This window comes from Octopus sinensis, linkage group LG16 (genome assembly GCF_006345805.1).
Source record: "Octopus sinensis linkage group LG16, ASM634580v1, whole genome shotgun sequence".
NCBI lineage: Eukaryota > Metazoa > Mollusca > Cephalopoda > Octopoda > Octopodidae > Octopus > Octopus sinensis.
Genome location: NC_043012.1, coordinates 43220792 through 43248291, shown reverse-complemented (window position 1 = coordinate 43248291; position 27500 = coordinate 43220792). Strand labels below are relative to the sequence as shown.

The following is a 27500-nucleotide window of genomic DNA, read 5'->3' as shown; positions in this document are numbered from 1 at the left end:
TTCCAAACCGCTAAGTTGCGGGGTTGCTGGTGTGTTTACACCAGCATCGGTTGTCAAGCGATATTGTGGGGACAAACAGAAACACACCAACATATATATATATATATATATATATATATACACGACAGGCTTCCTTTCAGTTTCCGTCTACCAAATCTACTTACAAGGCTTTGGGCGGCCCGAGGCTCTAGTACAAGACATTTACCCAGGGTGCCACGCAGTGGGACTGAACCCGAAACCATGTGGTTGGTAAGCAAGCTACTTACCACACAGCCACTCCCGAGTATTTAATATAGTTTTCTCTGTATTGTGATGAACTGAATTTTTCGAGTTTACAAATAAAAATTACCTAATATAAAAGCTATAATAATAAACTGTGAATAATGAGCGGTACAGTAAAATCCACAAGAAAATGATCAATACATGTCAATACATGGTAATACTATCATGTGGTGACAAGCATGTAGCACTTAGTAGTCACCAGTAACAACTAGAATATTTAATATCCCTAAACTATACAGCATAACGAGAGTGAGGCTGTATGTTAAGAGGCTTGCTTCTCCAACCACATGTTTCCAGGTTCAGTCCTAAGGCTTGGCACCTTGGGCAAGTGTTTCTACTGTAGCCTCGGGTCGACAAAAGCTTTGTGAGTGGTTTTGGCAGACGGAAACTGAAAGAAGCCCGTCGTATATACATGTACACAACACACACTCACCACACACACACACACACACGCACACACACACATATATATATAATATATATATATATATATATATATATATATATATATATATATATATATATATATGCCCCAGCATGGCCACAACTCGTGAGCTGAAACTAGATGAAATAAAAAAATTATTATATATAGGCGCAGAGGTAGCTGTGTGGTAAGAAGCTTGCTTTCCAACCACCTGGTTCGGGTTTAGTCCCACTACGTTACTTTGGGCAAGTGTGTTCTACTAAGACCTCGGGCCGACCAATCCGTTGTGAGTGGATTTGGTAGACGTAAACTCAAAGTAGCCCGTCATATATATTGGCTACCCCGCTTAAATGGGGAACGGGCCTGGATATATAATATATATATGTATGTATATATATATATATATATATATATGTGTGTGTGTGTGTGTGTGTGTGTGTGTATGTGTGTGTGTGTGTGAGTGTGTGCGTGTGTGTGTGTATGAGTGTGTGTGTTTGATTGTGTCTGTGTTTGTACCTCACCACCATATCTTGACAACCGATGTTGACGTGTTTACGTCCCCGTAATTTAGCGGCTCCGCAAAAGAGACCGATAGAATAAGTACTAGGCTTACAAAGAATTAGTCCTGGGGTCGATTTGTTCGAACAAAGGCGGTGCTCCAACATGGCCGCAGTCAAATGACTGAAACAAGCAAACAAGCAAAAGAATAAAAGAATATATATATAAGTATAGGGATGGTATTATTAAAATACCATCACAAGTGGTAAGCGAATTATCAGCCGTTACAGGCATATATTATATATATATATATATATATATATATATATATATATATATATATATATATATATATATATATATATATATATATATATATATATATATATATACACGCGCGCATACACACACAGAGTATCGTGCAAAAGTTTTCGGCCACCTCACATAAACCAATCAAGATACAGTGTTTTAAAACAGAAAAATATTTATAATGAAAATTTATTACATAACGTTCATTTCAAGAAGTTACTGTACCTTGTTGATATTTCGTGTGGCTTCCCTTAACTTGAATAATTGCTTTAATGGACCTGGGAAGAGATTCGTACGAATCCTTCACTATCTTCACAGCTATGAGATGCCATTCTCTGTGGCTGAGCTCCCACAACTCTTCAAGATTGCGTGGAATCTTCTGATGAACTCTTCTCTTCGTTCTGTCCACATTTGCTCGATGATATTTAAATCAAGGCTCTCAGCTGGTCAATCATTCAATACTTTAACACCTTCATCCTGATATTCAACTAAGAGCTAACCGCATCTTGTAACATTACAGAACATTTGTTTTTTTTTCGCTGTCATTTCTTTGTTTAAGTGTGCGTGTGTGTGTGTAGATGTATGCAGGTAATGCGAAAATACAGTAGGAAACGCTTAGATTTTAGGACGGAGTGGGTGTGGTTGGAGGAGAAGTTCACGTAATAGAGGCTTTCCTAGATTTGTGGTATGGGTAGAAGGTTTAGCATCTCCTTCTGTAACAATGTTAAAACTGCTAGTTTCTTGGTCGTAACCCTGGACTTGCAAAACCAAACCTTCTCCCTTATATTTCTTTTTTTCCTTCTTTTAATCGATATTGCTTTGTACATTTATATTCCCCTCTCCTACTGTGCTCTCTTCACATTCTGATTGAATCTTTTATGTGTTAACATCTACCTCCTTGTGACGTTTAATCAAGATATCCTTGGCCCAAAGAGTAGCCTGCAGTATACACCCCGCTTGGATATTTACCACTTCTGAGGTTCCGCTCGTTATGAAACATATGTAGCCCGGATCTTATCTACTCCATTCCTTAACTTTTATTCTTATTCGCACACCCGGCATCACTGGTCACCTACCTTGAATTATAAAATGAACTTTTTTTAGTTTATCGTACTTCGATACGAAAAAAATCTCCCTGCCCCGACTCAATAAACCATTATTGTCCCTGAAAGTAGTTTTTTTTTAAATATTTATTACGGATTGCTTGAAGTTAACTTTCTGGATCTCATATATATATATGTATGATTATCTTTTCAGTGCGAATTGCTGATCACATAAGTAAAGAAATTTCCCGCGGTCCGGTTGTAGTCTACCGAAATTCGAATAATTGGCATTTAGTATGTGAAACTGGTTTCAATGATTTATCTGCCCGAGTAGTTTGTCACCAGCTGGGTTACATGGATGGGCGTGCAGTCTGTTGCTCGGCGTACGGTAAAGTGAAACAGGCTGTGGACCAAAGTGTCACCATTAGCTGTCAGCCAGGCGATTTGTCTCTCACAGACTGTATGGGCCGTACGACCTGCAACACGACTAATTACGCTTCGGCAATTTGTTTTCAAAATACTACAGCTCTTCAGGATTGTAAGTATACATTTATATAAATTTATGCAAAATGTGAACAAAATATATTCAATTTCATTTGTTTCTCCATTTGGCCCCATATGATAAAGTGTAATAATGTACACATGTACAATGTCGTATTTTGTTAAGATGATGCTTATAGAGAATCAGAATCAAACTCAATATTTCGATGGTTTACAATTTAATTTTGCTGGATTGAGGAAAAGTTAAGTCGACCCCCATTAGAATTTCAATTCCAAATATTAAGCACTACTTAGCTAAGTAGCATAAGTTTTTAGTACTGTGGTGCTCTAACTAAATGTTTCACCAACGTCATCGTAAAAGAGAGCCGTTTCTTTAACAAAGCGTGTGTTCAAGTTTCCTAAGCGAATTTTATCATGGGTTTTTTAGTATTACAAATTGCTTCCAGCGGTAAAAAATATATTAATATATATGTTAATATAGACAATAATAGTTGTCTTTTTTCCTGTGTTATTATATTCAATTGATTACTGTTTAATACAGCAATATTTTTATCTAACTTTATTTATTATTATTATTATTATTATTATTATTATTATTATTATTATTATTATCATTATTATTATTATTATTATTATTATTATTATTATTTTGTAGCAGGTTATACTTTCTCTCTCCATCCGTCCTCCGGTGGGCTTGGGAAGATATATGTTAAACATTATAATACCACAGGATTTATCTGCCCATCTCATTGGGATGATGTTGATGCTAAGGTATTCTGTCGCTCTATTTCTTATTCTAATGGAATCGCATATCATCACAGTAACGAAGACCTACATGTGAACGAATACAAAACTGGCCCATACTGGATCAGCTCTGTTAATTGTACTGGTCAAGAAAAGGCTTTGAGTGAATGTCCATTTAAAGCACGTGATTCTTTAGGCAACTGTTCTAGTGGCCTAATCGCTGCAGTTATTTGTTTTAATCATTCCGGTAAGTATTCTTTTACACTTGTTCTCTTATTATTATTAGTCTTAATTTAATACAGTGATGACTACTTAACCGATAGTTTACGGATCTAAAGCAATGTAAATGAGATAAATAATATGGAAAAATTAAGAAAATACTAAAAATCTTCAAATTTTATACAAACAGAAATGAGGAAGGATGACATTTTGTTTGTGTGTATGTGTACGAAATATTATATGTATGTGTATGTGTACGAAAGATTATATGTGTATGTGTGTGCGCGCGTACGTGTGTGTGTCCTATGGGACGCAGGTAGTCAGCCGAAGAACGAGGTGCGGCCTACAGATCCATCTTCCCCAGTATACAAAGTCTTCGCTTTGCTTATGGTCATACTGCTCATTTGGACAAGAAATGGTGAATCCTCTGTGGTGCTATGTGAGAATCTGGACATTGCATTCTGTACGACCGAACAATCTGGTGGTGGTCCCAGTGAAGATGGGCAAGGGGATTTTGTTAATGCAAAAGAGTTGCTGTATCTGCACTTATTTTGGTGTTTCATTTTAGTATTTCGTTGTGTACACAAGCTGGTCCGTATAACCTTTTACGTTGTTTGTTTTTGTTCTTAGTTTCTTTGTACATCTGAATTAGAATTTGTTGTGGAAGGATTCGCTCGGACCAGTCCTTCTCTTCAGAGCCAGAAGACAGTTGTTGACACTCGATAGGGTTCGAGTGAGTCACACTATGGAGTACTACGCTCACATCTGAAATGGTACAGCTGTTACGCACACAGACATCCTCGGCCGCATACAGATGGGCCACTTAATCACTAACGGACACACTCCAGACCCTAACCCATAGGTGTGCAACCTTCTTTCTCTGCCTTTTCTGTTGCTATTATAACGGCCTTTGTTCCTCGGAGATATTTGGTCTCGTACTCCCACTATTTAGGAGTCCTTGACCCTATCGTCTATCCACCTCAGTTACCCGTATTGGGTCCAATATCCCCAGCCGGAACTAACCACATAGAATCGTTTTCTTGCTTATGTCTTTCTTGCAGGTGTTGACCTGCAATTTTTTAAACGGTACATTAGCGGCATCAACTTCAACGTTCACGAAGTGCCTGCAAAAGTTATGGCAACCACTCTTCCTTCCAGACTCAGCAAGTAAAAAGTAGTCTATGATAGATATAATAATGTATTGTTCGTACATCATTGTTGTTTCTTTCTATCATCCTAAAAGTATATGTGTATGTTGTTTTTCTGTTTTTACTCTTTCATGTTTGTGGGTTGTAAGTATTTTTAGTAACTCATAGTATATTTGTCTTGACACGTTTCTGTTGTTGAATGTGTCGGTTGATTGCATTTGGTGTTGTGTTGACATTAAGAAGGAGTACAGAAGACTTCGAGATGATTGATATAAAGTTGAACTAGTTGAGAAGCAGTGTCAGGACAATAGTGGGAAGTGATAATTGAGAATTTATTTGCATATGAGGAGCTTGCGTGATTGTGGAGTGTAGGAAGGTCGTGTAGATATAGGTTGAAAAGAATGAGTGAGAGGCTGGTTGCCAGCGATATTCCATTCGGCATATTACAGGTTCTAGATGTACTGTTCTTGTATACAACATACACTTAACGGTCTGAAAGGTAGTTTACTAGCCAGCGTTTAGTCTGGCTTCTCAAGGTAGCATTGAATATGTTTGTATGAGTGGATATTGAAAAATGTAGGGAAAACCTTTGTTGATCTTGATAGTACATGTGTGGGAGACGTTTTTTCGTTGAAGTCATTATTTATTTTCTGTGTTGGGTTTGTGAGAAGTGTTGTAATTAAGTCAGTGGTCTGAGCCTGTATCCGGATTTGGAATAGGAGAGAAGGAGTTAATTTTGTGGAATTTTCGAGAGTATGAATAGAACGGTGCGATGTCTATGTGATATTACTTTGTTATAATTTTGCCCCGCTTCCAGAATTAGGCAATTATAATGTTGGTGCAAGTGTTTTTAATGTTGATGAGTGCAATTATTCCTTAACGTCTTTGATGATTTGGACGTATGTATGTGAATTTTAGATTTTAGATTTCCCTATTCCTGTTTCGTTTCTAATAGAATAAACGGTCAAAATCGTGAAACAAGCGAATAATATGTATTGCTAGTTTTGTGTTTCTGTTTCCTGTGTATGGTTTTGGAAGTTAATTTCCATGAAATTTTTTAAGAGTGCTTGATTAATGTTGCGGTGTGAGCATATTCATTGAAGTTTTTATTCTGGCATGATACATAGTTGTATTAATGCTGCTGCAGTTGTTGTTGTTGTTGTTGTTGTTGTTAAGCAACAAGACGGGTAAGGGTGGTCTAAGGCTTAGGAGCGGGAGACCCCAGACCTTGGAACAAAAAAACTTTGTTCGTCTTGTTGTAGTCGAAGGCTCTTCGTTGACGCCCGACACCACTGGAAGGTGGCCCATGAAGTCGCTGGAAATGGAGTTCTCCAGGTCCAAATTCTTGAACGGCTGCAGCTGCTGTTGTTGCTGCTGCGGATGATGATGATGATGTTTACTCTTTAAATTATATTAGAGTTATCTTCGAAGTGTATATTGAATGCGAAAGTTTCCTGCAGTCTTCTGTTTTTTCTGTAGTATATTTGTTTTGTTATTTCCTTGCTTAGTTGTTTGATATGGAGTTGGGGAATATTGTATTTTTGAATTCTGAAAATTCTGATTTTGTTTCCTAATGAAACTCATTCCATTGTGCTTTTTCAAAGTTTGTAAAAGTGTTTGTAAAAGTATGTTATGATAATAACTGATTAATGGTACGAGAAAAGTTGAAGAACTGTTTTCCATGTAGTTAGTGTAGTTAGATGTATAGAGCAGAATGTAATGTCTGGATGGACGTTGTAGTTGGTTTGGTGATGTAATGTGTGCTTGTGGGTTTGTTTAGAATGTAATGGGTGGTTACTTGTCATAATATTATGCAATCTCTCGTTATTTCTATGTTTGAAACATCACCAATGAAGAGGTTTGTAAATGTCTTAAACTGGTATAGTTGAAAATAACATATGTTAAGTTTGATTTCAGTATAATTGGAATGATGAGACTTATTTTCAGGTAGTAAGGACGTTTCCTAATTTATTACTATGTGAATGTTTTGTGAGAGTATAAAATATTTTCGTCTTCTTTAAGTGTTTTTAATATTGTGCTGCAAAAATTTTAGCTAAAGCCTTGCGAGCTATCAAGCTGACAAAATTATATCGTGATGTTATCCGTTTCAAAGTTTGTCTAAGATATTCCATGTATAATCCAGAACATTAAATTCAAAGCTATTTACAATGCTTTACTAGTAACTCTGGTTAGAAATTAACGAAAGGGACATTAATTACCTCCCTTGCGTTAAGTGGAAACAATTCACTCGTGTTTATAATACGTTTAACAGAGCTGTTCTTAGATACCTGTGTACTGATCTATTTTTGACCATATGATTAATGTTTTAATCAATAATATATACCGCAAATAGTACGCATACATACACAAGCGCGCGCGTACATATTTGTGAACGTGAGGTTTTTTAACTGATCCTGAAATTCAATGTTATTAACACAGTGAATTAATTTATATTTTAACTTCAATTCAATACACCATCTTTTGTTGTTTATACTTTTTATAAAGTTTAACTCGCAGATTCGCATTTGATTATAACATTGGATCGTCATTTATGCACAATTAAATAATCATTATATTTTAACATCATAATTTTAAACATTTTAAAGCTATCTTGTGTTTTTATTTTATTTTATTAAATAGGTATTCAATATAGAATGGAAGGCGGCAGTAATTACGGACGTGTTGAAGTGTTATTAGGAAGTGTATGGGGCACTGTTTGTGATTCGTTCTGGGACGACAAAGAAGCACGAGTCTTCTGTCGACACATGAACTTCTCTGATGGAAACGCGCTACGTGGATCCGTCTACGGCGGTGGAACTGGTCCGGTGTGGTTAAGTCATTTACAATGCAAAGGAGATGAGAAGTTTTTACATCAATGCCCACATCGTGGTTGGTCAGCCAGTCGAACTGACATTGATGATGATTATCAAATGATATTCTCAGCGTCTTGTGCGGGTCACAAAAGAGATGCTGGTGTCTTTTGTTTCAGTTCAGGTAAACTTTCATTCTTTATGCGTATCACAGACAACATAAAAGTATTTATATGCATATATTTATGTGACTTTCTGTGTGTGTGCGTTAAATTATATATATATATGTGTGTGTGTGTGTGTGTGTATACATATGTATATATGTGTGTGTGTATACATATGTATGTATATGTGTATATACATATGTATGTATGTGTGTATATATATATATATATGTGTGTGTGTGTGTGTATGTGTGTGTGTGTATATAACAGTTTATCTAAGTATAAATACACCTAAGGGATATTAAATATCCGAAGAATTTACTAGTTTATATTACCTATATCAATAACAATGTTACTTTAATAGGTAAATTGATACAAAGGTTAGATTAATATGTCCTAATAAATCCGATTTATGTAAACTTAGCAAGATAACTTTAGATAAATATATACCGATCTTAAAATATAAGATCAAACTACAATTATGCTCAAACACTCAGAATGCTATTAAATGGTTCTCTAATATAAGTAATAAATATAAATTTAAATTTCTACAAATAGATATTGACAATTATTTCTCTAGTATAAACCCTACTATATTAAATACCACCTTGATATTTGCGAAGAAACATACATCTATTATCGCTAAGGAAATCAATATAATTTTGACAGTCCGAAGGTCGGTTATAAATTTCGATAAGTTACGGGCGAGAAAAGATACCATAACATTTTCGACATTTCTATGGAAGCGCCAGATTCGGCGCAAATAACTGACTTAGTAGGTGTATATTTATTGGCAAATATACAAGATGAATTCCGAGAGCTAATGGGGTGGGTACTCTATAGAGACGATGCTCTATTTGTAGATAGTTGTATGATTAAAAACTTATGTAAATTAAAAAATGTAGTATATCAATGTAAAGTTACCACACAAATTGATAATAAATATATTTATACAGGATCAGCTAAAAATGAAATGAAGAAGCGTCCTTCAACACACATATATACATTTCGGAATAGGAAACGAGAGAATTCAACGGTTCTAAGTGAATTCATTTGGGAACTTAAAGATACAAAAATTAATTATAATCTCGAATGGCATATCTTAGTGATAACAAGTAATAAGAAGTGCCTTCTTGTTTGAATGAGAAATTATCTATTTTAATGGCTACATTTCCCTTACTTAACCTGAGGGATGAAAAATAATTCTTGCCTACATAAAAACAAATATGTATTTACTAGATATAAATGATTTTTATTATAGCTATAATTAACAGACTGTCATTTTGATATCTCATAATAGATATATTTAACTATTGTAAAGTAGATTAACAACTCTTATAATTATGATTAAAATTGTAAATAGAATTTAATTAATATTTCCCCATTCTAAAGATGTGAGTATACAAATAAGAACTTAATGATGATATATCTAGGTCCCTATACATATAGCATTTTTTTAAATATATATATATATATGTGTGTGTGTGTGTGTGTGTATGCATGAATATGTGTATAGCTATTTACTTACATGTTTATTTATATATGGGAAGAGGTATACATGCATAAATATATGTGAAAGGTTTTGTGTTGATATGACGGTGTATATATCTGAATGGATATATATCTAGATACATATAAGCGAGTGTATCTTTGTATATCCGTGTAGCTGTATGGGGTATGTGCATATATATGTGTGTGTGTGTTTATGTAGATAACTATGGGTAGCTGTGTGGATGTATAGCTGTGTATGAGTATGCGTATTTATAAGACCGTGCGTATGTACGTAATACTATATATGCGTGTGTGGATGTATATGTGAATATATACATATATATCAGTATATATGTATGTATGTATGTATATATGAATATAAGGGTGTGCATATGTATATCTGCATGGGTGTATATATATATTTATCCTCGTGCGTGTATATATATATATATATATATATAATATATGCATGTGTATATGTATGTATATGTATGTATATGTGAATTATATGTATATATATATATATATATATTCATATATATATATATATATGGGTATATATAATAATGCACCCACATAGGTGGTCATAATATGTATATAAAAGAAGATAGAGAGTATGTCAGTGAATGAATAATGTACTATATGAGGATATAGCGTATTTATCTCAGTTAACATATATAAATGCATATATAAGTATATATGTATGCGTATATGTGTATGTATATTATGTGTATATATATTGTTTGCATTGATATATACATATGAATATTATATATATATATATATATAATATATATATATATATATTATATATATATTATATATATACTATATATATACACACATATATATATATATATATATATATATATTTATATATGAAAAAAAACAAGTAAAAACATAGAAAATGCTAAAATAATTTTATAGTGAACATTTCAGTACCGGTTTCGGTCATTTTGAGACCTTTTCAACTGTAACGATTAAATAATTAAATTTAGAAAAATTAGAAGAAAAGTTTTCTTAAAAGAATATTTCTATAGTAGTGTTCAGATTTAAGTGGCATTCTGCCTTTCTCTGACTCCCTTGTTTGCACTTGTGTGTTCGAGGTAGTTGTGAGTTCTTGGTAGGGTAGTAGAGGGAAGGCTGGTGAGGAAAGGGGGGTGGGAGAATCTGGGAGTGCCCTGATGGTCGTATTTTGAATGGTCAGTGGCGGCTGGCAGTCTCAGTTCAATTCAGGGGAATTGACACACGACTACAAGAACTAAAAGATACCCTAATCACCAGGAACTATCCACCTTCACTTATTGACAAGTGCATTCAACGTGCCCTTCAACTTAACATCAAGGAACTGAGACATCCCAAATCAAAGAAAAACTTACAACCAAAAGCCTTACCATACATCTCCACACACAACCCTCTCAATAACGAAGCCTTCGACACCATCCTCCACAACATACCCCTCCTAAAAAAAGACCACAGAATGAACACAATCCTCCAAACACACCGATCAAAAAGCAAAAGACAGCCTAGATCCATGAAAAGTCTCCTTACACAAGCCCGAATTCACTCTTCACACAGAAGCCGACAGTAAAAAAATGTGGAAGACCCAATTGCGGGATTGCGACTATCTAATCGAGGGTTCTGAGTTCTCCTTCAAACAGGGACAACGGTTTACAGTAAAAAGCAACTTCACATGTGCTTCGGAGAACCTAATATACTCACTAACCTGCTCCGTGTGTCAAGAGCAGTACATAGGCAAACAAAAAATGGTTTGCGTAAACGAATGGCCCTGCACAGATCCCAGATAAAAATTCCCCAAAGCAGAAAATAGCTTTTAGCCAACACATAGATACTTGCGCCAACAAAAAAACACCAAACTTCAGAATTTTCCCCCTCTACCAATTTAGGGACGATACAACCTCGAGACAAAGAATAAGTAAAGAAAATCTCTTATTACAAAATACAAGCCACTTCTTAACGGGTCTACGACAAACAATTAATATACCTCAACTTTAGAATAAGAGAAAAATATATATACACACACAAATACTACACTCCATAGAATCCATTACTAATCAGCCCCTTCATCATAGCTTATTTACACCCATTCATATTCTCCCTTCTCTGTTTTTTTCTTCTTCTTCTTCATCATCATCGTTATCATCATCATCGGCGTCATCATCATCGCCACCATCATCACCACCATCTTCTCCTTCTCCTCCTTCTTCTTCTTCATCATCATCGTTATCATCATCATCGTCGTCATAATCATCACCATCATCTTCTCCTCCTTCTTCTTCTTCTTCTTCTTCTTCTTCTTCTCCACCCCCTACCCCTTAAGTTTGTCACTAATGTTTTTTAGTATAACACCTACGCTAATTCTATAAACAAGCCTGTCAATATAAATATTCCCCTGAATTGAACTGAGACTGCCAGCCGCCACTGACCATTCAAAATACGACCATCAGGGCACTCCCAGATTCTCCCACCCCCCTTTCCTCACCAGCCTCCCTCTACTACCCTACCAAGAACTCACAACTACCTCGAACACACAAGTGCAAACAAGGGAGTCAGAGAAAAGCAGAATGCCACTTAAATCTGAACACTACTATAGAAATATTCTTTTAAGAAAACTTTTCTTCTAATTTTTCTAATTTAATTATTTAATCGTTACAGTTGAAAAGGTCTCAAAATGACTGAAACCGGTACTGAAATGTTCACTATAAAATTATTTTAGCATTTTCTATTTTTTACTTGTTTTTTTTCATATATCACACTCGTGTGTTCCTTTTCACCCTTATACATATATATATATATATATATATATATATATGATTATATATATATATACATATATATATACACACATATATAATATATAATATATATGATTATATATATATAATACATATATATATACACACACATATATATATATATATATATATATATATATATATATATATATATATATAAAATTTCAGCAAAACAATTAAGATTCAAATGAATATAGTACTTAACTTAGATGCACCAGAATTCTTTATGGTATTAACCATAAAAATATGTGGGTTGATTATAACCAAGAAAACAGTAACAAGAATGGATCACTAATTTAGTACAATTCTTTCATACTAAGAACATTTTATTTAAAGCTGCAAATATTACAGCAAATATAATGTCAAGTATTCATCAGCTAAATCACATATATGTTTTCCAAACATCCTAGAGAGTGTAAATATCCTTATGAAGTATTCAGAGTGAGTTCTATGAATTTGAAGTAAGGTAATAAGCAAACTTTATATGTTTTCCAACAATACACAGTTTTAAAAAAAATTTTTTAAATGATTATTAACTTCTCAGAGAAGGTAAATCCAACTATAAATGTGTTGATATAAATTCCAGGAAACATGAGGAAAGGTGTTGTTAACACATTGGTTCAGTTCACATCTAACTGTTGCAGACAGAATTTAGTAGTAGTAAGAAATATAGCGAGGTAGGTTAAGCCAAATAAAGGACATTATGGGAGGAAAGAAGTGGGGGAGTAAGAGGGAATAAGGGTGTCACAGACAAAGATTAGTCTGTTTCTGTGTTGACAGAAAATCTAGGTCAATATTGAAGGAATCTTGAATTTATAAAAGAACAGTAAGTTTGACCACCACCGGCTCTGAATTTAGAGCTTCACAGAGCCTCTGTGTATGTATATATTTAAAGGGGTTTTTTCGTTGACCGTATCGAATCGATTTTGTTTCTCGTTTTGTTTATATAAACGGGAAAATAGTTACCTCCCCTGCATTCTAAAAGTCAAATTTTAAATACCCTTTTACTTGTTTCAGTCATTTGACTGTGGCCATGCTCGAGCACCGCCTTTAGTCGAGCAAATCGACCCCAAGACTTATTCTTTGTAAGCCTAGTACTTATTGTATCGGTTTTTTGCCGAACCGTTAAGTTACGGGGACGTAAACACGCCAACATCACGATGTTGGGGGGACAAACACAAACATACAAACATATACACACATATACATATATATATATATATATACATATATACGACGGGCTTCTTTCAGTTTCCGTCTACCAAATCCACTCACAAGGCTTTGATCAGCCAGAGGCTATAGTAGAAGACACTTGCCCAAGGTGCCACGCAGTGGGACTGAACCCGGAACCATGTGGTTGGTAAGCAAGCTACTTACCACACAGCCACTCCTACGCCTATAAGATATATATATATAATAATACAGTTCTATATTTAAGAGATGAGGAATTATGTACATTATCTACATTATTTACATCTGACGGATATTTGTCCTCATCTTGTTTGTTGTTAACACAACGTTTCGGCTGATATATCTCCAGCCTTCATCGGGTGTCTTGGGGAAATTTTGAACCTGGGTTCTCATTCCTAATAACATCGAAAAATACCTTAGAGAACCCAGGTTCGAAATTTCCCCCAAGACACCTGATGAAGGCTGGGGGGTATATCAGCCGAAACGTTGTGTTAACAACAAACAAGATGAGGACAAATATCATGACTGCTTTTAATCTTTCGTAAGCAAGCAAGGCACAAATTTTGCTGGAACTCTATTCTTTCGCAATTCCTTGCTCAAAATTCGTTGGAAGGAGCTCCAGGACATACCAGTCATATCAACAAGTTCGTCAATTGTTCATTTATGGTCCTCCAAGATCAGTTCAGGAATTTTCATTTGTTCGGGTGGTCGATGGTCGTCCTGAACGATGTCGGTCTTCAAGTGGCAAGGGACCATACCTAAAGCGTGGAAACTACTCGTTTTGCTCATGGCAGCGTCCTTGTAAAGTGTTTAAAGCGCAACAGCTGTTTTGGCCACCGTTTTCCCCAGCAGAAAACAGAATTTCATGGAAGCACGCTGTTCCTATGTTTCAGCCATCGTAAAAATCGACCAGCAGAGGGGGTGCGGGAAGCACTGCAAAACAAAGACGCACTACGTGGAAGTACGACTCCACGCGACGACGCCAGTCGGCAGAATGATGGCTGAGGGTCAAGTGGCTTCTAGCGGCAGAAAACAATTACAACGGTTTTGTCCAACAGAGAACGTTTCCGGTTATTTTTGGATACCCCCTCGTATGTGTCCATGCATACACGCATGAATGTATGTATGTACGGACGGTGGGACGGACTTCAGTTGGCTTCGACAATGTGTATTTAGTTTGATCAGCTGAACTAGCTGGTCCTTGAATTATCGTATGATTCTTCCACAATCTTCAAACAGAATAACTGCGATAGAAAGTATAACAAAAGAGTAGCTTTCAATTACCTATAGAATTCATCTGAAGTGATAAAGCAAAGTTTTTGTCTGCTCTCTCTCATTTACAAGTTGTGTATTAACCTGAAACTATAGTAAAAGATGGTGTGGAGAGGTATCGAACTCAGCACTTCTCAATTGGGAATCAGACTCTTTATTTACTCAGCCACACAGCATATCTTTCTCGTTCCTTCTCTCTCTCTCTCTCTCTCTCTCTCTCTCTCTCTCTCTCTCTCTCTCTTTCTTTCTATCTCTTTCTTTCTCCCTTTCTCTCTCTCTCTCTATATATATATACATACATACACAAACACAAACATATATATACATATGTATGTATGTATAAGCACAGGAGTGGCTGTGTGGTAAGAAGCTTGCTTCCCACCCACATGGTTCCGGGTTCAGTCCCGTTGCGTGGCACCTTGGCAAGTGTCTTCTGCTATAGCCTCGGGCTGACCAAAGCTCTGTGAGTGGATTTGGTAGACGGAAACTGAAAGAAGCCCGTCGTATATATCTATATATATTTATGTGTGTGTGTCTTTGTGCCCCCCCCCACTATCGCTTGACAACCGATGTTGGTGTGTTTATGCCTTTTCGGCAAAAGAGACCGATAAAATATGTACTAGGCTTACACAGAATAAGTCCTGGGGTCGATTTGTTTGAAAAGAATAAAAGAATATATATATATGTGTGTATGCGTATGTTTGTGTGTATGTTTGTGTATGTGTGCGTGCGTGTGTGCATAAGTAAATGTGGCTGTTCAATGTTACTACTAGTTTAACCCCAGGCAGACCTCCCGCCAGCTGGTTGTAGGTGCAGCACTGCACCTGTACATATCTACTGCCAGCAAGGGAGCGAACTCCTACCAACAGCAGACAACAGGATCGATTGACCGATTCGGTTTCGAGCTAGTTTGCTTATCCTCCGTCGGAACACCAGAGAGATGGCCAGGGCAATATACAATCTTGCCAGCAAGCCATATACACTAAACAAAGGGACCATCGGAACCCTGCTGGCAAAATATATGTACAGGGTGCAGTGCTGCATCTATAAGCCGCTGGAGTACTTATAGGCGCTGCACCTATTAGCTGCTGGAGCAAGATCTGCCTGAAGTTAAACTAGCAGTAACATTCATTGTACAGCCATACTGATGTGGCGATTAACTTTACTTGTTAGTATAGTTACTACTCTCATCTCTTACTGAGATTTTACAACTAGCTACTTTGCTTATACACACACACACACACACACACACACACACACACACACACACACACACACAAAAGCGTTCTCAAAAGCCGTATAGCATTTATCCTTTTTGATGAAGAATGTACCTATATCTCCAAAATGATTTGAAACAGGGGAAGATAATAGAATAGTCGCCATATGAATATTACTTCATAATTCTTCATCACAACATCTGAAATTAACATAACTGAACAGAGAGCGAAATGTTTCAATGCCATTGCGGCCAAAATTGTCCCATTTTTTCAATAAACGAAAGGCCAGACTAATTTGAAAACAAACTACAGCAGATCCCAAAAGCCTTCCACCTTATTAAAAAAAAGATGTGGTAAACTCCATTCAATATTCTCTTGTCTAATGCTGCTCCATAGCAACATGAAAACGAACAGAACAAATCTATTTGGCACTGATTTATGTGACCTCGTGATGCCCATCCTTTTGTACAGTACATTCTTTCCACTTCTCAATTACCGTTGCTACTTCCGTGACAACCAACTTATATAGCCATCATCATTGTCATGATTCTTGACCGCACCATCGTCATCATCTGCTGCCACTATTATTACCACCTCCTTCAGCAAGAACAAATCACTCTCTCCCTTTTTACCTCTATTTTCCTCCTACAATACGTCTGCTAACATCAGAGCCCCACTAAATTCAACTGATACAGCAGCCACAACACAATCTATCCATTCTCAGAACCTCATTGCCCAAATGAGTCAACTCAGGAGCATTCATAAACATTTGCTCCAACTTTCACCAACACGAATAAAACGGAATCACCAAATCAGCCGCTATTCTCTGCGGAAGAGAATATGACTAAAACACGACTGTCCCTTCAGCCACCTCAGAGGAGCTTGATGCGCAACCAAGAAACGCACCACTAACCAACACCATAGCACTCATAGAAATTATACACTGCATACCCTCTACCCAACAAACTCAACCCTGCCAAACTTTCTATTCTAATAGCCAGTGGAGGCGCAATGGCCCAGTGGTTAGGGCAGCGGATTCGCGGTCGTAGGATCGCGGTTTCGATTTCCAGACCAGGCGTTGTGAGTGTTTATTGAGCGAAAACATCTAAAGCTCCACGAGGCTCCGGCAGGGATGGTGGTGATCCCTGCTGTACTCTTTCACCACAACTTTCTCTCACTCTTACTTCCTGTTTCTGTTGTACCTGTATTTCAAAGGGCCGGCCTTGTCACTCTCTGTGTCACGCTGAATATCCCCGAGAACTACGTTAAGGGTACACGTGTCTGTGGAGTGCTCAGCCACTTACACGTTAATTTCACGAGCAGGCTGTTCCGTTGATCGGATCAACCGGAACCCTCGTTGTCGTAACCGACGGAGTGCTTCCAATAGCCAAAAGCTCCACTACTGCAGTAACTCCATCCCTTGCTACAACAATGCTGGTTCGTTTCCTTCAGGCAAGTCAGGAAACAAGAAAACCTTTAGAAATAACAAAAGCAATAATAATGACCATATTTGGCATAACGACAGTCACCCCTGATACCAATCATTCTCTAACCATAGGAAGTGATTTTTAGCTATGCTGAATCTAAAGTACATCACCAACCCAGGCACAAAATTTCCCAACATGCTGCCACAAAATAACAACGGGCGCAATACAAGGACCTTGACGCAACATAAAGAAACAGCTATCTTAGCAACGACAATCCTGCAAGTTGCTCACTGTTCAAAACAGGAAAATTCCATATACCAAGGGTTAGATTTCCAAACAACCACAATCAATCAAATTTTTCTTCTTAACCAAGACCCACCTCAACAGCTTTCACTTAGGCACAGAGATGAAAGTTAAAGATTTTACCATCATTTAGCACCAGGCATAATCGAATAAAATCCCTGACCACGCTCCCCTTGTGGTTGAGACCTAATGACTGAGACCAATGAAACCATATATCGCCATTTGTTAAAGGGTCAAACCAACAATATCGACTTTCAGTAGACTTTGATGGATTCTTCATTAATATAAAACTTATTTCAAAACTCGTTATCATTTTTGTAAACGCTTAACTACCTGCATCAAATCAAAAGTTTTGTTTTGGTTTTGCAAGTAAATCTAATTTCACGGCTGCAAAATATATTCGCGTTGATCATGAACAAAAAATATTCTCAACATGCTCAATACATTATAATTCTTTATTTAATTCTATTTATAAAATTTCATTTTCATTTGTGACCCCATAAACACTTTACAAGCAAAACACTGCGACCATGCAGAAAATACTGTAAAGTACTAGTCTCCACGTTTTTCTACTTTCAACTAACCGGGTTATATTTCTGTCGTTTCTGTTCACATACCAATACAATAAAAATTTCCAGGATGTATTCATATGTTTCAAATTTGATTTTAACCCATTCATTCGATTTTCATCTCTTCGTTTATTTTTAGTTGTATATTTTTTGTAACCTTTACTTTTAGTACGACTTAGTGAAGGACCTAAAATCAGCAGTGGAGGAGTTGAAGTTGAAACGAACGGAAAGTGGTCTCGTGTTTGTGATCAGAGTTTTACTGATGCTGCTGCTCAGGTTGTTTGCCGCAGTCAAAATGTACTCTACGGGAAGGCTATATCTGGATCAGCATTTGGCAAACTAAATGATTATCCAATCAATATGAGTAACGTTAATTGTAATGGTTCTGAAAAAACACTTTTATCATGTGAACACACGTGGGGTGGCCCTGAGATGTGCAAATCAGGAAAGTATGCATCAGTCGTCTGCACCAATAAAACTGAAAGCACAGGTAAGTATACTACAGAGTTTCTAGTTTACTGCACTCCGACAAGGATAAAAAATGGTTTAACGTGTATGGGTTAGGGCTTAGACTAAATATTAGTGTAAATTCAAAAATGAAAAAAATCGCTGCATTTTTAACGCCTTTTCTTGAACTTGGAAAATAGAACTATAGAACAAATAAATAAACTTTGGGTAATTGTAAGTATTATAAAGGTATCGTGGTGTGTAAGAAATGCCTGGAAATTGATTCTACTCCAATCTGTAGATGTTTCATTCCTCTTACCTAATTTATATTATCCTCACTAAAAGAAAAAACAACAGGAAAAGATATTAACAACCGAATGTTTCACCCCCACCAAATCTTTAGAGTGATACTTCCTGTAATGCGCGTGCTGAAGAAAATGTATCTTAAATATTAACTCGCGCAATACCATTGTAGGTCTTTGAATCTGTTTATGTCAGTATTTCCTATATTTTATTATTTCCCTTTACATACAGACCTACTACAATGTACGGACGCAGCAGTTAATAAACAACTATCCCGTAGGATAGAATGTTAGTCTACCGCGTGTAACTCTACATGCAGGCTGAATTGAAACCAGTACTTCCGGAGAACAAATCACTCCTACATCTTACGGTGTCTCTGTTGCGTACAACAGCCAATTAGTCTTCATTCAATGCATTTTGAAACTGGGCCTTTTAAGATCCAATGTCTTCATTGTGTGTCAATGAAAATACACCAATTACAAATTTTGAACTCATTGTCAGTATTTTGTATGTCGTTCTAAATCAATATATTAACCTATTAGCATTTCAATATTAAGGTAGAATAAGGCGGCGAGCTGGCAGAACCGTTAGCACGCCGGGCAAAATGCGTAGCCGTATTTCGTCTGCCGTTACGTTCTGAGTTCAAATTTCGCTGAGGTCGACTTTGCCTTTCGTCCTTTCGGGGTCGATAAATTAAGTACCGCTTACGCACTGGGGTCGATGTAATCGACTTAATCCGTTTGTCTATCCTTGTTTGTCCCCTCTATGTTTAGCCCCTTGTGGGTAATAAAGAAACAGATATTTCGTGTGTCTTTACGTTCTGAGTTCAAATTCTGCCGATGTCGACTTTGCCTTTCATCGTTTCGGCGTCGATAAATTAAGTACCAGTTGCGTACTGGGGTCAATCTAATCGACTGACCCCTCCCCCAAAATTTCAAGCCTTGTGCCTAGAGTAGAAAAGGATATTTGTGAATAATCGTTAAATGAATTTACATGAACAACCATTCCACTATGTTCATTTATAACTTTTATTTCGTATATTAAAATACCGCGGTGCATGCGATTGACTCCACGTTTTTCTTTGCGTAGTTTTGTTTTTTTTAATAAAAAAAAGTATTGTGGAATAAGTAAAGGAGTCACTTGGCCAGTCACATAGTCGCTTGACTAGTTCAAGAGAACAGCCAAATCCCTATAATCACACAACCGACATGTCAAAATATTAATTATGAAGCAATGTTTATTGCCTGACACTAAGACGCGAGATTGCTAATAACATGAATCACTCTTTAAAATTAATGATACATCTATCTAAGATTGAAGGGCCATGTAAATCATGCATCCGCACATGAATCTGAACACCTTGACAAGATCTTTTGACGAAGGCTTGATATTGCCCGTACAAGCAAGTCTTTCGTCTCCACACCATCGATGCTTATTCGGGAGAAAGGCTTCCGCCTTGCATCGGTGCAGCCTGAAATTAAAACTAATGTCATCGCAGACATTGCCGTCAGAAGGAGAACAGCCAGAACAGACGCTACAAGTCAATTCTGCCAATCCGTTATTCTAGATTATACGTTTTTTTATCATCCTCGAAGGAATGAAAGGAAGAGTAGATCTTTGCGGGATTTGAACACCTAAAGTGCCAAAACAATTACCGTGAGGAATCCTAACCAATTTTCCATAAAGTTGAAATAAAAGACAACTGGTTAGAAATCAGTGTAAATAACAACACAATAAATTTAAACAAATATTCTGTCAATCATTTTATAGTTGTAGAGTACGAATATAGAATGGGTTGTGAACTCATATTTACACGTATTTAGTAATACTGCAAAAGTGAGAAGAACGAATAACCCAGAAATATTTGTCTAAATTTCCAATACAAACAATAAAATATAAACGCCTCATTGAATTCTTGATAAATGTGGAATTAAATAAATGTAGAACGTGGTATAAAATTTGAAAGTTATAACTTTTTATTGTTGTTTGGTATATGGCCATTTTTATTGGAGATATTGCAACAATTCTGACGATATATATTTTATACTTATTTTATCGGACTTAATATGGTTTGATCAGAGAAGAGTAAGACAATGAGCAACATTCATAGTTAGCTGGCAAAATAAACGACTTCGCGACGACAGTGTTTATTCTATAAAAAAAAACTCCCATTTACTCACTAGTTTTCTCTACTTAATTAAACCTTTCGCTATTTTTCACATCTTCAGACTTCGATGTACGTATTTCCCGGGACAGTATTTCATCTGGTATGCATGGAATTTTGGAGGTGCGAGTAGATGGAATATGGGGGAGAATCTGCAATAAAAACTGGACAAACACTAATGCAGATGTAGCCTGTCGAGAAATGAGCTATGAAGGAGGTATTGCTTATCTACATATCATCAAGAACTTTAAACCTATACTAATGAGCCATGTACTTTGTGATGGCAGTGAGAAGTCAATCAGTGAATGTCCACACACGACGTACGGACACGGCATTGGATGTAGTTTTGACGATTTTGATGCTGGAGTAATTTGCTATAATAAAACAGGTAAAGTAAAATATTTCAGTTAAGATATTAATGTCACCCCCTCCACGCACGCACGCACGTACGCGCACACACACATACCTACCCCAAAAACAGCCTTGTATCATGTCACGTGAAGCAATGTTTGATTTCATAACAATTTATTTCTTTCATTAAAAAAACAGTAAAACACTAAATATTTACCGGATACAATAGAAAATGGTCTATCTTCACGTAACTGCAGAAAAGTTCGGTTTGTTTATCAGAAGTATTTTCACTGTGCATGTTCTGCTATCACAAAGGGGTCTAGCCGAACAAATTAGCCACTACACTTATTTTTAAAGCCTGGTACGTAATCTATTGGTGATTTACGTTACAGAGATGTAAACTAACCAACATCGGCTGTCAAAAGGTTGGTGGGGGGAGGGTCAAAAACAAACACAGATACATACATATATATATACTGGTTAGGTTTATTCGGTTCACAATCACGTTCGATTTATGGTAGGCGTTGTGTCCTTGAACGAAACACTTTATTTCACGTTGCTCCAGTCCGCTCACCTAGCAAAAATGAGTTGTGCATGTATTTCAAACGGTTAGCCTTGTCACATTCTGTGTCACGCTGAATCTCTCTGAGAACTATGTTAATTTCATGAGCAGGCTGTTCCATTGATCGAATCTCCTGAAACACTATATATATATATATATAGGTATGTGGTAAGAAATTTACTTTCCAGCCACATGGTTCCAGGTTCAATTACACTGCGTGTCACATTGCGTAACAGTCTTCAACTATAGCCTCGGCGCGACCAAAGTCTTCGGAGTAGATTTGGTAGACGAAAACTGAAAGAAGCCCGTCGCATGAATGTGTGCGTGCGCGGGTCTTTTTTCCTGTGTTTGTCCCCTACGATCGCTTAAAGAAATACCAGGCATTAAAACCATTCGGCCGTTAGGCCTCGATGAAAGCAATCGGCATACCTGCCTTCCGTTTTCCCACCTTGTTTATGCATTTCTCACTTATTGTGACAGGATTTTAATAAAAAAATCCACAGAAAACTACAATTAAATTATAGGTGTTATTAGGTGCATTATTTTCAGCTTCCAAAACAGCTCAAATTTCAAATTTTTTCTTGAGTCAGCTTTATTGTTGGGGTACAGATGTAAATAGTCCTTGTACTTGCATAACTCATTTTCATTTCTCTAAAATAAGTGTTAAATAAAAATATTTCCAGGCCTTAATTACCGCTTAAACGGTGGAAGTAACTCCAGTGGACGTGTGGAGATTGAATATGATGGCGTATGGGGAACAGTGTGTAATCAATTCTGGAACGCTTCCGATTCTCGCGTTTTTTGCCGACAACTTGGATTTGAGGACGGTTATAGGCCAAGTGATATGAAACCTACAACACCACTGCAACCATTGCGACACTGGTTAAACGGTGTTTTCTGTGACGGCCAAGAAGTGAACCTTCTAAATTGTCTAAACTCTGGATTTGGTAGCACATTCCTGAATCGTTATTGTAACAAATTCTCAAGACCAACCGATGTATACCTCAAGTGTTTTAATATATCAATCGGTAAGTTTGGATTCTTGATACGTTAGTTTTGTCTTGTTTTCGTTTTTTAACTACTTAAGTATTAATCGATAGAGGGCAGAGAAAAAACATTCAGAAATGTCGAAAAGGAAGTAATATCCTTACAGATTTTCATCTTTTTTTTAAAGTGATAAACTTTCAAGAGTCTATTCCATTTCATATGAATACAAATAATTGCGTGTAATTATTTCACAAACCACAGTGTATGACTCCGATTCCAGCAAAGAAAACTAACAAGAAATCTTTGTAAAGTGTACTAGTAATTTATATAAAAAAAAAACCTGTTATATATTCTTCAGGGTTAGTTGAATTAAATGTCTTGGCAATGTATATAATGAAATATCTATAGTGGATATAAAATGCTCACCATTAATCTCCGCCCAGTATTTTGTACTTTGACACATATCTCAACCAGGAACATTTTCTACAGTTGGTTCTTCATTAAGGCAGCACATTAATACAGCTGCACTTACTCTATCAATTCCCACTGAATTGTTTCTATTAATGATGGTGACTGTGGTTACATCCACTCCAGTTAAGTAAATGATACAAGACAAATAAATATACAGTTACCTTAGAAAATTCCACCATCTTGAACTAAAATCCATAATGTCACTCTGTTTTGCCGGTCTGTAAAGATGTTTTATGTGAAGTTCACTAGAAATTATTGACTTTTGGTCTTTACAATAACATGGGTTTTAAAAAATTTAGGTGAGATTGTGTCATAGTGAAATAATTTTATTAAAATATATGCTGCCGCCCAGAATTTTTTATTAAACCCTCCTCACAAGTTCGTAAGATAAATATTATTAATATTATTATTATTATTTCATATACACTCAACAAATTAGACTGTTGGAAAAGAAAAATTCCTAACATCAGGCTACAAGTAACCTTAAATGCCAAGAACCCTCCTAAGTATCCTTGCTGTTCTTAATAACACTGTTTTCTGAAGCTGTACTAAACTGGGTTTTATGCCCATTCCCTCTATCTATCTGTTCACATCTTTAGGGATAGTTTCTAATGCACCCATAACTACTGGGATACATTTTACCCGCACTTTCCATAGTCTTTCTAACTCAATGGCTAGGTCCTGGTACTTTGCTATTTTCTGTATATTTTTCATATTAACTTTCTCATCGTTTGGGACTGTAAAGTCAATTATCTGGCACTTTCTATTCACTTTATCTACTACTACTACTACTACTACTACTACTACTACTACTACAAAGTGTAATCGACTGACCTCCTCCCCAAAATGTTTGTCAGAAATTCTTGCTATAATTGCTGCTGTTCTTAAAACGCTTGCGAGTTAGAAATGATAGACATTCTCACAAAATGGTTTTCAGTAGCTATTTCTTTAGCTCAAATCCCTGCAGGATTTCTGAAATTAATTTAATATGTACCAGTGGTTTGTGATTGATTCAACTGAATATATCTTTCTTTTCCCCTAAATTTGTAAGATATTCTCATCCTTATTAAATTTTTCTTTTTTTATTAAAAGATATTTCTCGCATTCGTTTGATTGGAGACTATCCACATATGGGACGCGTAGAAGTATTTGTAAATGGACCGAATGAATGGGGTACCATCTGTGATGATATGTGGCATAAAAATGCAGCTACAGTTGTATGTCGGTGGCTTGGATACAGCTATGGTTCGGTTCTGAGCCGAGGTAGTTTTGGACCGGGAGCAGGTCCAATTTGGCTGGACAATATTATTTGTAATGGTACCGAAAATAACCTCATGCAATGTAAACATAGAGGAATTGGTACTCACAACTGTGATCACAAAGAAGATGCCGGTGTAATATGCTTCAGTAAGTTTTTTTTTTCATTCTTTTGTAACGAAACAGAAGAAGAAATGTCATATTTATTCAATTAATAGTAAAATGTACCCAGTTCTATCGTTAAATCCCCAGAAAGAATATCAGACTAATAGCTCCTTCTCAGAAACTTCCTACTTGAAAAACTATTATAGAATATCCTACCTACATATGTAACGATACGATACCCGGTTAAATCTTAAACCAGATATATCTTGACAAAATAGAAAAGGTAGAGAGATTTGATATCATTATGGCAAGAGGTTTCCTTTTTCCCCCTCAAAGTGTATTTGGTGATTTAAAAGTCAACTTTAAAAAATCTAGAAGTGAATTTAGAATATGTGGCTTCGTGTCTTTCTATGAGTATACACATCTCTTTTGTTGTTTTTTTTCCCTAATTTTTAGCGGCTAAAACCAGTGAGTCCAGCACATCCAAGTCTGTAACTGTTCTCAACACGACAACATTAAAGCCATTGTCAACATCGAAACCAGTTTCACATAAAACCAGTATATTCTCAACTACAGCTGAAAATAATGTATCTACGACTACAACCACCAACCAAATATCTACAGTAACATTCCCGATGACAGATACACCTACAACGCATCCAGGAATGAAAACTACATCTGTACACACCCGCAGTCCAACAGAACACATACTATCCACAACGTCAAGCGAAGCAACGTCTTCTGAGGCAGAAAACAAAAATAAATCAACTTCATATTCAAAACAACCCCACAAGTCTAATGCAATATTACCAATAATCATACCCGTAGTATTTACTGTAATAATAATCTTCATATTGTTTTGTTTCCTGTGCAGAAAATATAAGCAGTTTATATTCCAGAAAAGAAGCTTTTCAAGGCATCGTTTACGGGAAGATAATATTGAGCAAAGACCAGATGGCAGTTTGCAAGTATGCAATCAGTTATATGGCTTAGAAACACATGATTTACATGGACCTTTTTCTAAAGACTCGATGTATAGAGAAGCTCAACATACCAGTTCAACAGATGATGACCAATTAGATCTTAAACAGAATGGAAACGCTTACTATACTAAAAATAAAGATCAAGAAGGCTTTGATAATCCCCTTTTTGGAGTATTTGATTCACAAAATAGAGAAAGTCCGTTCGACCAAGACACTCGATCAAAACCTAGAAGATTTTCCCAAAGTCGAAAATATAACGATAACACAGATGAGAGTGTGGCATGATGGAATCGTGTAACTACGCTGTGGAACAATCACGGTTTATGACTTATTAGTGTCTATTTCTTGTAACAGTGGAAATGACGACGTTATATTATCAGATGATGAAGGATATTGTTCGAAAGAGAAGAGACTTTATTATTACTAATACAGCTTTGATATGATTGTTATGATTACTGATTAATCAAACTTTGCCTTCATTCAAATGTTTTATTTACCTTGGGATACAGATTTTTAATTGGTACGTAATTGATATGAGACCAGTCCATTTCAAAACAATGCATCTATATGTTTCTGCCAACACATGGTTGTATTTCCTGGGGTTAATTACTTTGTTTTTCTTGCCCGATATATAAGTAAGAGATATAGAATGAGAACGTCATCCAACTGAAAATTGTGCACCTGGAGCGTATCTAAAGCAAATAGATAGAATATAGTATGTTCTAAAATTTGCAAGTTTAACCTTAAATATTTAAATCCAGTTTATGATTCTGTCATCAATAAAGCAAAAGCTAGATAAGTTCGAAGATGAAGTTCCAAAAGAAAATACAATTTTTTCCTTATTTTGGTAAGGTATCTGCTTGTAACCACTTGACATTGTGTGAGGAAGGCATATATATCGCATAAGTTCATACCCTTTTATCAGAGACCTGTTGTATATGTGTGTGTGTGTGTGTGTGTGTGTGTGTGAAATTAGTAATCAACGGCTTTTATTAAATAATATTAATTATATAACTACAAAAGGTCAATATAAAAACTTTGGACAAAGAATTTACATATGTAGGTACTTACATAAATATCTGTTGGCATTTTTTGTAGTACGTAAATATCTTTCAACCATCTAATATTGATTAAATCATACGGAAGTATCGCTATAAATAATAACACCAGTAAAATGAGAATAAATATAATGGCAAAACATTAAGTTCGAAACTTGTTTGTGTGTGTGTTTGAGTGTGCTCCTGTGAGAATGCGCGCGTGGGTATTATCGCTCTAAAAATTTGAAAACATTTTCATATTCATCGCGCCGACAACTAAAATGCTTTATGCAAAAGTTTCGTTATTGTTGCGAAAAATCTCCATATATAAACACGTATGTAGGTAGCAATGCATGTATACATGTATGTATATGCATGCCTATATGTATGGAAGTATGTATGTAC

The 27500-nt window shown here is 36.1% G+C and overlaps 1 protein-coding gene across 1 annotated transcript in view; it reads left to right on the top strand.

Moving 5' to 3' along the window:
• Positions 1–27262, top strand: part of LOC115220349 (deleted in malignant brain tumors 1 protein-like) — a 213857-nt gene extending 186595 nt beyond the window's left edge. Inside the window, exons 24-31 of the mRNA XM_029790455.2 lie at positions 2771–3094; positions 3713–4048; positions 7809–8162; positions 18598–18918; positions 21407–21730; positions 22939–23283; positions 24806–25120; positions 25532–27262. Of these exons, the coding sequence (XP_029646315.1) occupies positions 2771–3094; positions 3713–4048; positions 7809–8162; positions 18598–18918; positions 21407–21730; positions 22939–23283; positions 24806–25120; positions 25532–26343 (3131 nt within the window). The 3' untranslated portion in view covers positions 26344–27262. The remainder of the gene's footprint in view (positions 1–2770; positions 3095–3712; positions 4049–7808; positions 8163–18597; positions 18919–21406; positions 21731–22938; positions 23284–24805; positions 25121–25531) is intronic.
• Positions 27263–27500: the final 238 nt, after the last annotated feature.